General features: G+C 41.3%; 1 protein-coding gene across 4 annotated transcripts in view; it reads left to right on the top strand.

Annotated features, from left to right (window-relative positions):
- The first annotated feature begins 1,205 nt into the window (after window positions 1-1,205).
- LOC111222468 (homeodomain-interacting protein kinase 3-like) overlaps window positions 1,206-11,679 on the top strand; it is a 31,741-nt gene continuing 21,267 nt past the window's right edge. For all 4 annotated transcript variants that reach the window (XM_022746204.1, XM_022746202.1, XM_022746203.1 and 1 more), the window contains exons 1-4: window positions 1,206-1,544; window positions 4,076-5,094; window positions 5,317-5,508; window positions 5,777-5,958. In XM_022746204.1, coding sequence (XP_022601925.1) covers window positions 4,078-5,094; window positions 5,317-5,508; window positions 5,777-5,958 — 1,391 coding nt within the window. In that variant the 5' untranslated portion in view covers window positions 1,206-1,544; window positions 4,076-4,077. The remainder of the gene's footprint in view (window positions 1,545-4,075; window positions 5,095-5,316; window positions 5,509-5,776; window positions 5,959-11,679) is intronic.

Here is an 11,679-nt window from a genome sequence, read left to right as displayed (position 1 = left end):
TTGGACAGCCCTCTCTGCACTTAGGAGGGATTTCCTTAAAAAGTATAAAATATATCAGAATGAGACCAAAACTGGGTGATACAGGACAAAAAACTCTACATTTTTTATATAAAAATTGTCAATGAAGTTTGTAGGATTTAAAAGAGTTTGTTAGATTGTTTTATAAATTTTTTCAGGGATGGCAGTTAGAGTCCTCGTGATGTCATCCATTCTAGCTCTGAACATTCTGTGCAATACACACCCATTATCAAATCTGAAACTTTCTCAAAATGACACGAAACGTAAACTGCGATTTTGTGACAACCGTAATAATTGTAAAAAAAAATATTGAACCCAAAGGAGTCTCAAGTCTTGTGACCCTTTTAATGTTTCAACCGTTATTCTACGTTGAAGTATGGCGCAGCAGTAGAGTTCCAAAGAGGGGTGGGTTTGGTCGTTTTCACGACTTCTCCCCATTCATTCTCTATGGGAATTTTTCGCCTTACGTAGCCATGGTTACTCTATAATATAATGGCAGAATAATACTTAAGAGAATTCTAAATCGTTTTTAAATCAAACGTAGTATTATTTAGATATATACATCATGCCAACACAATATGAACTAATAGTCCTCTAAAAAAAAACACAAGATAATAATGACAAAATCCACATAAGTTATTTTTCATTTTAGTCGTGCAAATACCCTCATGAATTTTCAATAACCAAATTATCAAAGCCAGCTGATATAGTCAACCTGGGAATTTGCCCACTTTGCTTTGTTGATAATCCAGCCATGTATATTATAGGATGAGATCTAGTTTAGCAATTGGATATATGTAGTAAAGTGGTAACAGAAAAAAGGTGAAATAACAATAAAAAGAGAAGACATTGTTTGAAGTTGAAATATGGAATATTGAATTAAGTTCAATGGATGATTAAATAAACTCATCATAAGAAAACGTTTTAATTATAATGTTTCTAAATGTATATAATGCAGTAAAATATCACGGAAGTGTAATGTTTTTACAGTGACATTTATAGACAGCTCTTTCTTTCTCTCTCTCTCTCTCTCTCTCTCTCTCTCTCTCTCTCTCTCTCTCTCTCTCGCGCTCTCTCCCTCGCTCTCTCTCTCTCTCGCTCTCTCCCTCTCCCTCTCACTCTCCCCCCTCCCCAACATTCCACACATGCGGAGAAGCAACAAGCTACCGAACCAGCAGCAACAGCTAGCAGCCAGCAGCTATCTCTGTCGTGGACGAGGCGTATTAACATGCAAAAGTTTAGAAACACGGATCCTCGTCTCGAGTAGACACGAGAGCAACGTTTTATGAAACCTCGGGCGGCTGTTGAAACCATGGGTCATGGCTGGCTTTCGTAATATCTAGTTGTTCGTGTTATTTGGAGCCTCAAATGTGCGAAAAGTCGCTCGGTCTCTCCTCGTCGTTGAACAAGATGGCAGCAGCAGCAGCAGCAGCGGCATCGTTGCAGGAATTGACTGTGGTGCGGGTCCTCGTTGCTAGCCTGTTCCTTGACGCTCTGGGTGATATGAATTACTGGTGTTACTGAAGGTATGTCACCTTATTAGACCAAACTGTCAAATACATTTGCGCCGGTGTTGTTGTTTTTTTTTAATCAATCAAACGTTGAAAGGACTTCGCTCACAGCTAGCTAGTTCGCTAACTGTTAAGCTAGCAAACTTCAGTTTGTTCTCTTTGGTAAACAAGAGTTAGCGAAAGCTAATTAGCTCGAGCTAAAGACTAATAGTAGTTCAACTCAATGGTCTGTGAAGAGTATGCATATGTTTAGATTTTGAGTAACTTTATATGTCCAATTTGTGAGATGTTAATGTTATCTTGAAAATATATGGATATAGGTGGAATTTATCAGGTAAAAAGATAATTAAACACGCAGTTCTTGCTTCACATGAAGTATAAATGGGTTTGTTTGGTTATTAAACCTAGATAGCGTCACACACCAATTATTTAGCTGCTTGTCACTCACAACATAAGTTTCAACAGGTGTCTAGGCTAGAGTTACCCTTCCCCCAAACACACACACACACACACACACACACACACACGTACGCACCACTCCTCCCATATGTTAACTGTCTCCTAGATTGATCAGTAACAAATTGTGTGTACAGCTGGCTTTCTTGTACAACTGTGAGACACACACACACACACACACATATACACACACATATACATACACATGCACGCACACACCTCTGCGTGTCATTTCAGGCTTGGATCTTGTTGCCCTGTGGGATATCAGGCTACCTAGTTTGGCAGTGAGAGGGTAGAGCAGGAGGTATCACAGCTGTGTCTGAGCAACTGTCCCTCAAAAACGGATGGATGTGGCACCTAGGCAGGCATACACAGGGTGAAATCAGATCACACCAATCACACCAGCCATATGGTGGTGGGTCTTCTGCTTTAACTATGTTTAAGTTATGTTTTGTTAATTGCATCATCAAGTTATTATCAATATTTGTCAGGTTTTCAGCCACGGAAGGTGAATGATAAAAGTAGTTTCTGACAATGTATACACTGTACTTTACTGATCAGTGGACAAATGTTATCTTTCTACAATACTCTGTTGGCTGCAAGAATTTTAATTACAGCCTCCAAGTTACTGTCAGGAAACACAATTCTTATATTCATTCACTGGTTAGTACTGTAGTAGTCAGATCAATTTTGCACATTGAGTAATTTTGTTTTAATTAAATTGAAATCCACATATTTTTACACCCAGGGTTTTTCCTTGTTTGGAAGGAAAGTTTGTTAGAACAGGGGTTTTTAATCTCTATCAGCAGTGTATGTGTTAAAAATCACCCTCGCTCTGCTAGTCATGAGAAGTGAAGTGTATTGTATTGTAATCTTGACGCTGAGGCACACCCCTCTGCCTGCCTGAGCCTGTGTGTGACAGCGTCAGTAGTTAGGGAGGCCACTAGCTATCAGCAGGCCTTTCTTGTTGAACAAAACTTTGTTCTTAAGACAGTCAACTTCATAAGTGCGTTTATATACTGTGTGATATAGCCTTTAAACTGCACCTGACTCTTGGGTGTAAACTCAGTCAGGCACAACTTATGCCTCTGTTAGGAAATATTCATGTTGGACTGACAGGCTTGGCCTCTGCCTGTTTTCCTTTGAAAAATAAAATATGGAATACAGGCAAAAATTCTACTTGAACCATAAACAAGAAACCTCATTCTATAGGTTTTGAATGTAAATTTCATGATATCTCCTTTGGTCTTAAAAATCTCACAAAATTTAGAGGCAGGAGACTTGGATGATTGCATCTCTGTGAGTGATCGCTCCACAGATCAGTTGAAGTGTTGCGTTGCACACGCCATAAACTGAAGCAGCAGCCAGTAGAGCTCACGGTTTGCTCTCCTAATGAATTTCCTTCAGCATTTGATTGACGTAGATTTTGATTTGAAGCTATTGAAATTGAGGATATTGCTCGGTGGCCATTGCATGAAGGAACAATAACCATACTAACAGAGAGACAGGTTTATCAATCATTGAATTCAGTCAACAGTCATCTCAGTGTGTAATAGGTGCATCTGTAAAATCTCAGAGTTACAGAACACTCATGCTTCATGGTGTATCATTTCCCCCTGGGGTACTTGCTTGCTTTGCTGTTCTTTGTGTGAAACTGACCCTCCAGTGTAGTGTGCAGGGACAGGCCAGCAATGCAATGGGCTTCCCCCATCTCCCATTACAGCTGACCAGTTCCCCTTTCCAGTAAGGATGACTTGATGGTTTAGATGCGAATTTGCTTTGGCAGCTTTTAGGATTGCTTTATTTGGACTGAAATCTTGCCCAGGGGGTAGTGATATATATTAACCAGTTTACACAGAATTTTAGTTGGAGTTTTTTTTTTTTTTTTTTTTTTTACGATGAATTTGTACAGTCTCATTTTAACATTTACATGTTGGTGTTGGCTATTTTTGCATGTTAAGTGATAATGTAGATAGTTCTTATACCTAAGCCTAAACATCTGTCAAATTGTGTCAGCTTTGCCATAACCTCTACTAAATCCTACACGTGGTTTGTGTTTTATTTATCTCCCTTTTATCTTCTGTTTTTAGGTATGGCCTCACAAGTCTTGGTCTACCCATCACACCTGCACTCAGCGCAAACAAGTGCCTTAGGAACCAGCAGAAGTGGTACCAGCAGACACACAGGTGAAGCTCACCGCAGTAATAACACCAGCAGAGCCTTTCAGCACCGACCTCCTCCCAAGACCTACGTGATCGGAGTCAACTACGGAATTGCTTACCCCAACAACGTTATCCCATCCTCAGCTGGTGCTGATTCAGGAAGAAAGCACAGGGCAGTGCAACTGGAAGAAAGGGAGGAGTGGGCATTGCAGACGGCCGTATCACAAAGAGAGGAGAGGTCTGAGCGACAAAAAGAAGGTCCAGCTGGGATCCAGGATCAAGAGGCTCTTTGCCAGAGCAGAGGCCCACAGGAAGGGAGGCCTCGCAGGGACAGTGGTGGAACTCCATCGGGAGGAGGCTTGGACTGTGGGCTCCTGAGGGGGGCCTGTATCAGAGCAGAGGAGGAACAGGGCAGAAACAGAAGAGGACAAGCTAGAGGGGGATACATTAACCTTCTAGACACAGGTGCCACCCAGAGATGTGAACAGACAGCAGGTGAAAGTAGAGAACAACCACAGGAGAACAACTGCATTGGAACCATGCAGATAGTGGAGGAGGTCTCTGCTCTCCCTTCACTTCCTCCCCCTGTGGCCATGTTGCAAACCGGCACCAGGAACAATGCAGACACTGTCAGAGTAGTGGGCGGAGGAACACTGCCTACTAAACACAGCATGGTTGATGGAGTGACAAATGGGACTGAAACTAAGGATAATACTGAGACAGTGGCAGGAGCCACAGTGACCAGAACTGGATCAGGAGATGGTGACTATCAGTTAGTTCAGCACGAGGTTCTGTGCTCTTTAAAGAACAGCTACGAGGTCTTGGAGTTCCTGGGTCGTGGCACCTTTGGTCAGGTGGTGAAGTGCTGGAAGAGAGGAACGAATGAAGTAGTGGCTGTGAAAATATTGAAGAACCATCCATCCTATGCTCGTCAGGGGCAGATTGAGGTGAGGATTTGTGTGTTTTTGTTGTGTAAATGTTTCATTGTCAGTGTTTTAGTTGCAACTGCAGATTAACTGAAAGGTCTCATTTTTGATTATGAGAGAGACAGTGTTTAGTCTTTCTAGATGCTATAGAACTGTCTATTAGCTAATGTTTTCATTTTTTTTTTTACACTTGATGATTGTAACTGAACACATTTGGTTTCTTCCCTGCTCCTGAATCCTCAGGTGGAGATCCTGGCCCGCTTGAGCAGCGAGAATGCAGATGAGCACAATGTGGTGCGTGCTCTGGAGTGCTTTCAGCACCGCAGCCACACCTGCCTGGTGTTTGAGATGCTGGAGCAAAACCTCTATGATTTCCTTAAACAGAACAAGTTCAGCCCACTGCCACTCAAAATCATCCGGCCTGTTCTGCAGCAGGTAAAGTGAGCTTTGTTTACAGTCATACACAGATATAATGCATTAACCAAACACAGTTTTCTGCTGGGCTAAGCGACCCAAAAACAATCATGTACATGTTATATGTTGAACATTGTGCACAGCTGTAGATTTAAAGAATAAGTTGGTAATCATTGTTTCTTTTATGCAGCTCAGGATCTTGAATTCCCTCAGCTAATCTTGAGCCTAGAATGACTTGCTGAGTGTCACACTAGCTCATTTTTGTATTTATTTATGCCAATCTTTTCAGGTGGCAACAGCCTTAAAGAAGCTAAAGTCTCTTGGTTTGATCCATGCTGACCTGAAGCCAGAGAACATCATGCTGGTAGACCCCTCCAGGGAACCCTACAGAGTCAAGGTCATTGACTTTGGCTCAGCCAGTCATGTCTCCAAGGCTGTGTGCTCCACTTACCTGCAGTCCAGATACTACAGGTGAGGACCTTCACCTTCACTTGAATCTCTGGATAATCTATCACTCACTAATGTTATTATTTAGTTCAAGAACTGTTACAACCCGCTTTGTATCATTATATTCTGTACTTTACATTCGCCTTTGTGCTTTCACACATGCACTGCAGCCTTGAACTTATCTAGACAGTACCCAGAGGAGCTGTATGTGAGAATGCAAATGTCAAATGAGTTGGACCAGACATTTATCAGACTGCACTCTGCCACCTCCCTAGTACAAAGTCCATATAATTTTGGATTGAGCCCATATGTGAAAAGAGTATTTAATTGTCTGGAGAATTCACAGAAAGCGTTTGGGTGTGTTGATGATGTTTCTATCCTGCATCCTGTACGCTTGACCCAGGCGCCACCTCTCACCTAAACCAAACAGATTATCTCCAGTAGGTGAGAGTGTGTCTCACAAAACAATCTCCAGTTGTCTGCTACATGTGTGACTGGTCTTCATTTCTCTGTTACTATTATTCTTGTTAGTGTTTAGTAAGAATGCTATTTTGTGCTGTGAATACGTGGATGGTTTTTGTAAGCTCAGCCATTGAGGCAGATGATGAATAAGCATTGCATTACCAGTCACTAGTTGATTGGATGGGTATAATAGACATCCACAATAACTATAAGTCACATTACATCACTTACACAGAAAAAACTGCCAACAGCATTTTGAATACTAGTCACTTTTGTTATGAGAGAAACCAAAAATAGTTGAAAGGAAGTAAGAGTTGCACATCTCAGAAAGAAACTCAGCTGGTTTCAAGTGGTACAAAATGTTCAGAAATGAGAGTAACGGTAGAATATTCTTGAGAAAGATCGGATGTGTCTTGAAGTCAAATGACACGTCATCTGTCATCACGATACGCCAATACAGTGAGCCGACTTTGTTCCGTGGACAATGGTTGTTTATGTGTGTTTCCCACAGGGCTTAGCAAAGTCTTGCCACAGCTTTATATGTTTAGGCCTTCTCTCTTCTTATGTAATGTGAAGTGCTCTGTATTAACCTGCACCCTCTCACCGGGAGCTCCACGGCATACACAGCACAGACCCCCCCCCCCCCCCCCGTCTCTGTTTCTCTCTTTACTTTTAGTCCTCTTCGCCTGCTGTCTGTCTCTTTGCCTTGCTTCCTCATTCTGTAATGCACGTATGTGTTTTTGGCCACATGCCTGCATGCATAAACATCTGATCCATTTTCAACGTGTCACGCCCTAAACTCTGCTGGTCTTGCATAATGTGCAGAGGAACTGAGATGTTTATATGAGGAACAGCGTCATGAAATATTTGGCATGTCTCTTAGGCTATGGTGAGAAGGAGAATGTGCTTATGAAACACAGCCAGAATTGTGAACTTTGAAACATTTTTGTGCAAATGAACTTCATTAAGTTACTAAGCTTTAAGCTTGTAAGCACACTTTTTGCCACACGATACATTAAGGACCTGTTGTGGTTAAAAAAACAAAGATTAGAGATTATACAAAGAAGAGGATCTGTGCAACATCAAAATCGGTCCTCTTGTTTGAAATGTACTGTAAATTGTTGATGACTTATTGTGGTCTTGTTGGCATGTGGAAGATGATGGTGCGTGACATATTTAATGAACTCCCACCTTGTTTCCAAGGCAAAGTATTTCCTTTTTATTAACTATGGGACAGCAGGCTGGCAACTTCATTCACCTACGTTCTTACTTGCAAGTTTCAGCAAGTAGGTTGGTCGGGTTGGGTAAACTATTACAAACTCTTCAAACATTGTGCAATCTGTGACAAATGCAGTTGAGTTACTGGGTATGTCTGCACCTAATGCACTGCACACACCCACCATTCCACTCTGTGTAGTCCTGATCTGTAAGGAACACAGTTTCTCAGTTATCTCAATAGTAATGAATGAGATGACTAACCAAAAGTGTGGTCTTCCTGTCTTTTGAAAAAAATTCCTTCGGACTAAAATCTAATACAAAGAGCCTCAGAGCACCAAAATGCCAATGTTAACCCTAGATGCAACTTCTCTATTTTAGCAAAAGCAAGCTGCTGTCTACCCCCTTCTCTTGGAGGTGAGGAAGAGACTGGAGCTATAGCTGTTGCATAACATGAAGGCTTTGCTCTCAGTTGACCTGGTTAAGTGTGTATGAGTGTGCTTTCATGTGTGCCTGCGTGTGTTTTGTCTTCGAGCAGTGTCGGCAAATGCTGAGATCATAGTGCAGTTAAAATGGGCTGGCACTGAATTTTTAGGAAGGTCAGTCAGGACACAAAAGGCAAAGGAAGAATGTGGTATGTGAAAACCCACATTTAGATCCAGGAAAAAACATTCGGACATTCCTGTGTGTTTCTGGGTGTGCTCATATGTGTGCCCCCTGTCCATGCAACAGCTGCCAAGGCTGGATCCTGCATATAGGTTACACAATGTACCCTAACATGCTTCACAATAGCTCAATTCATATGTGATAAAAGGGCTTCTCTGAGGATAGAAAATTGATGTGTCAAGGTTGTTAACTTTACCTGCCGGAGCCACAAAATTATATTGACCTGAACACTTCTGAAGTGTAACACGGCCATTTTTTTCTGGGGCCACCAGCAGTGAGCAACAATTTCAAACTGTCCTTTTGTTTGTTAGTTGCTTTGTAAAACATGTATTTTTGTGCCTTTTTTTAAAATAAAATAATGAAAGGCCATTGGGTAGGGCTGGACAGTATAATTATTTGATGTTGCATTACATAACCTGTTACTTCAGTAAGGCCCAAAGAAGACCCAGTGTTTCCCATACATAGGCCACACACCTGTATGAGTTGCGAGCGCTGCAGTAACTGAGTGGGGACTAGGGGCTTCTGTGTGTGGCCACCAAGGTAGCGATAGTCTGTATGTGAGACGTTTAGGGAACCTCGGTAGCGCCAGAAAATAACAAGTTGCACTTTCCCCCTCTAAACTGCACAAGTCTCTGCATGCACATTGGTCACAGGCCACACCACCCACCACCACAAGTGATTCTCAACCTGTGGGAAACACTGAAAGCAGTGGCACAATTATTTTGAGATGGTTCAAATTTAAAAGACCAGATGAGCAGTTGTGTTTACATGTTTATTGTTATTTGCCCAGCTGTGTGTTTTGTCAGTTTTTAATCAGTATGTTGTTCAAAATAACTAAAGGAGCATTTTTAGAGAAACTGTTATTCTTATTTAATATAGGCTATTTATTTTAGTTTTGCAGCTGTATATTTTCAACCAGGGAAGGAAACTCCATCTTTGCATTTCATTTTGACCAGAGTCTGTTTTAATAAAAGTTCTTGTGACATCTTACATGTGGCTCTGACTTACAACTGTAATGTAATGTATTGCTATTCTGCCTAAAAATACAGAGATTTGATTTTTGGTCCATATCGCCCAGCCCTACAACTCGGTTGAAAGGTTATTCAGTAACTTTTATTTTCTAATGACACTGCATTGATCCTTCTTCTGCATTTGCCTCACTTCCACTACATGTGTTTGTGTGTGTAGGAGTTGGTCTAGCCTTGACGTCAGCTGGTAGTGCATACGCATTTGTAGATTACTCGGTCCAGTGTGCATTAGTAGACCTGTGTGAGCTTGGTTAGATAAATATTTGTGTTCATAGGGAGAGGTTACCACACTCTGCATCTATATGACTATGTCATTTGAATCCCAGAGCAGTGGGGTTGTCTTACTCTGGGTGTATGTGCGTCAATTTGTTTAAACATCAGGTTATCAGGAGAGTGGTTTACAGGACACAATGTCTCCTCATCTCCAGTGCTCAGATTATATAATGGCTGCACTGTATTGTTACCATAGCGAAGCTGTTAAGAAATGCTGGCCTCACCACAGTGGGTAGGAGTTTTTTTTTTTTTGTTGTTTTTTTTAACAGCTCTGGGGTTTTCCCTGGATTTTCCAGAACCATGGTTAGTGGCATAGCCAGAAATGGGGCTTTGATGCAAAAAAAAGTCAGTTAAAATTAAGCTTGTCTTAACACTCAGCAGAATGTAAACTAAATTGTAAATGCAGGTTTACATCCGTCACTCCCACATGAAGTGGAACTGGTCGTGTTTCCATACACAGACCCAACACCAGGCAACATTGGGTCTACTTTCTTCTTGTTCATTGATGCAGGTGAAGGTTTGTTGCAGCATGGGCACGTTGTAGAGTAAAATGTGCCTGTATTTTAATTTATTATCAGATGAGAATCACTTAAAATGCTAAAGGCCCAATGCTCAAAAAATGAATTGACTTAGCCTGTAAACAATTAGTATAAACACACACTGAAGGAACTTAGGTCAACAAAATGATCGTGCTAATTAGGAGTGTGTATACACTCACTCAGCAATTTATTAGCGCCTGCTAATAGGTGTAAATACACACTACATATATACAGTAAAAATACTATACCACAGTTTACCATCTTCTATGATTATGCAAAAGTCGTCTCAAACTGGTTTCATGAATGTGACAATGACTTCAGTGAACTAAGTTGGCCTTGCCAGTCATGAGATCTGAATCAGTAGAACACCCTGGGATGTGGTAAAACAGGAGATTGGCACCATGATTGTTCATTTGACAAAGCAGCAGAAATGATGTGATGCAATCATGTCAACATGTAGCAGAATGAATGTTTACGAAATCTTGTGTAATCCATGATGCAAAGAATTTAGGCTGTTATTGAAAGCAAATGGAGGCCCTACCCAGTATTAATATGGTGTTACTAATAAAGTGCTTAGTAAGTGTATGTCACTGTCTGTTGCTTCAGTAGAAATCTAAATTGAGCTGTTCAGTGTAGTTTCTGTAGCATGCTGCCATCTTAAATGAGGAAGCTGGTTGGTTGTTTCTGTTTTAATATTATCAAATAGTAATATTAATTTTTAATTAAGTTCCCCACTGAATTTGGTTTGGATTTGTGGTTGCATATGGGTGTAGCCATATCTCTGACTCACTGGGGTGACGCTAGCTCAGGTGGTAGCATGCCCAGTAACTGTAGGGTGGTGTTACATGTTTATAAGTGTCCTGAAGTGAGTGCTTATTCAAGTTAGTCAGGTTTCATCCTGCCATAAATTTTATTCTTCTTATAACAATGTATCCCACATCATTTCTAATGAAACATTGTACTATTTCGTTCATCAGGCTATGGCAAATCATCAACGTCTCTGGCTCTGAACGGACCTTGATAGTCCATAGAAAGGCAAATAGAATTGAGAATTATGCTCAAGTGGGCCCTAGGTGTTCACCTGCAGCCAAACAGGTGCAACCTTTTGGCTGAATTCCCGCTCAGTCAGCTGGAGAGTTTTTGTGCTCAAATTGAAAATACTGTGAGGTGGTAATATGAACTCGAACTCCATTGAGTTTGTAAGTGTAACTCTTGTAAATGGACAGCTCTGGCAGAAGCTATCCAGTGCTTGTCATGCTCTTATGTGTTGTTGCCATGGTAGCCTGACACAGCAGGGCCTGGTGAGGTGACTGCTCAGTCCTGTGGGGGCTGGTGACGTAAAACCACATCCCACAATGAAAATGGAGCACTGGGCTATGTGAATAATTCAACGAAGCAGATCAGGTGGAAGGAAAAGACAGCTATCATCTTAGCACGCTTACAGATTTGGGCAGGTTGCGTTAGGCTTCTTTTATCTACGTGTGATTTCTTTGTCACGTACAGTAGGTGTTCTTTCACTCTTGCACCTAGTTGCACCACACTAGTACATGTTGTACACGTGT

This window comes from Seriola dumerili, unplaced genomic scaffold (assembly GCF_002260705.1).
Source record: "Seriola dumerili isolate Sdu_G_001 unplaced genomic scaffold, Sdu_1.0 BDQW01000097.1, whole genome shotgun sequence".
NCBI lineage: Eukaryota > Metazoa > Chordata > Actinopteri > Carangiformes > Carangidae > Seriola > Seriola dumerili.
Note: the sequence above shows the minus strand (reverse complement) of the source record. Positions and strands in the feature narration are given on the sequence as shown.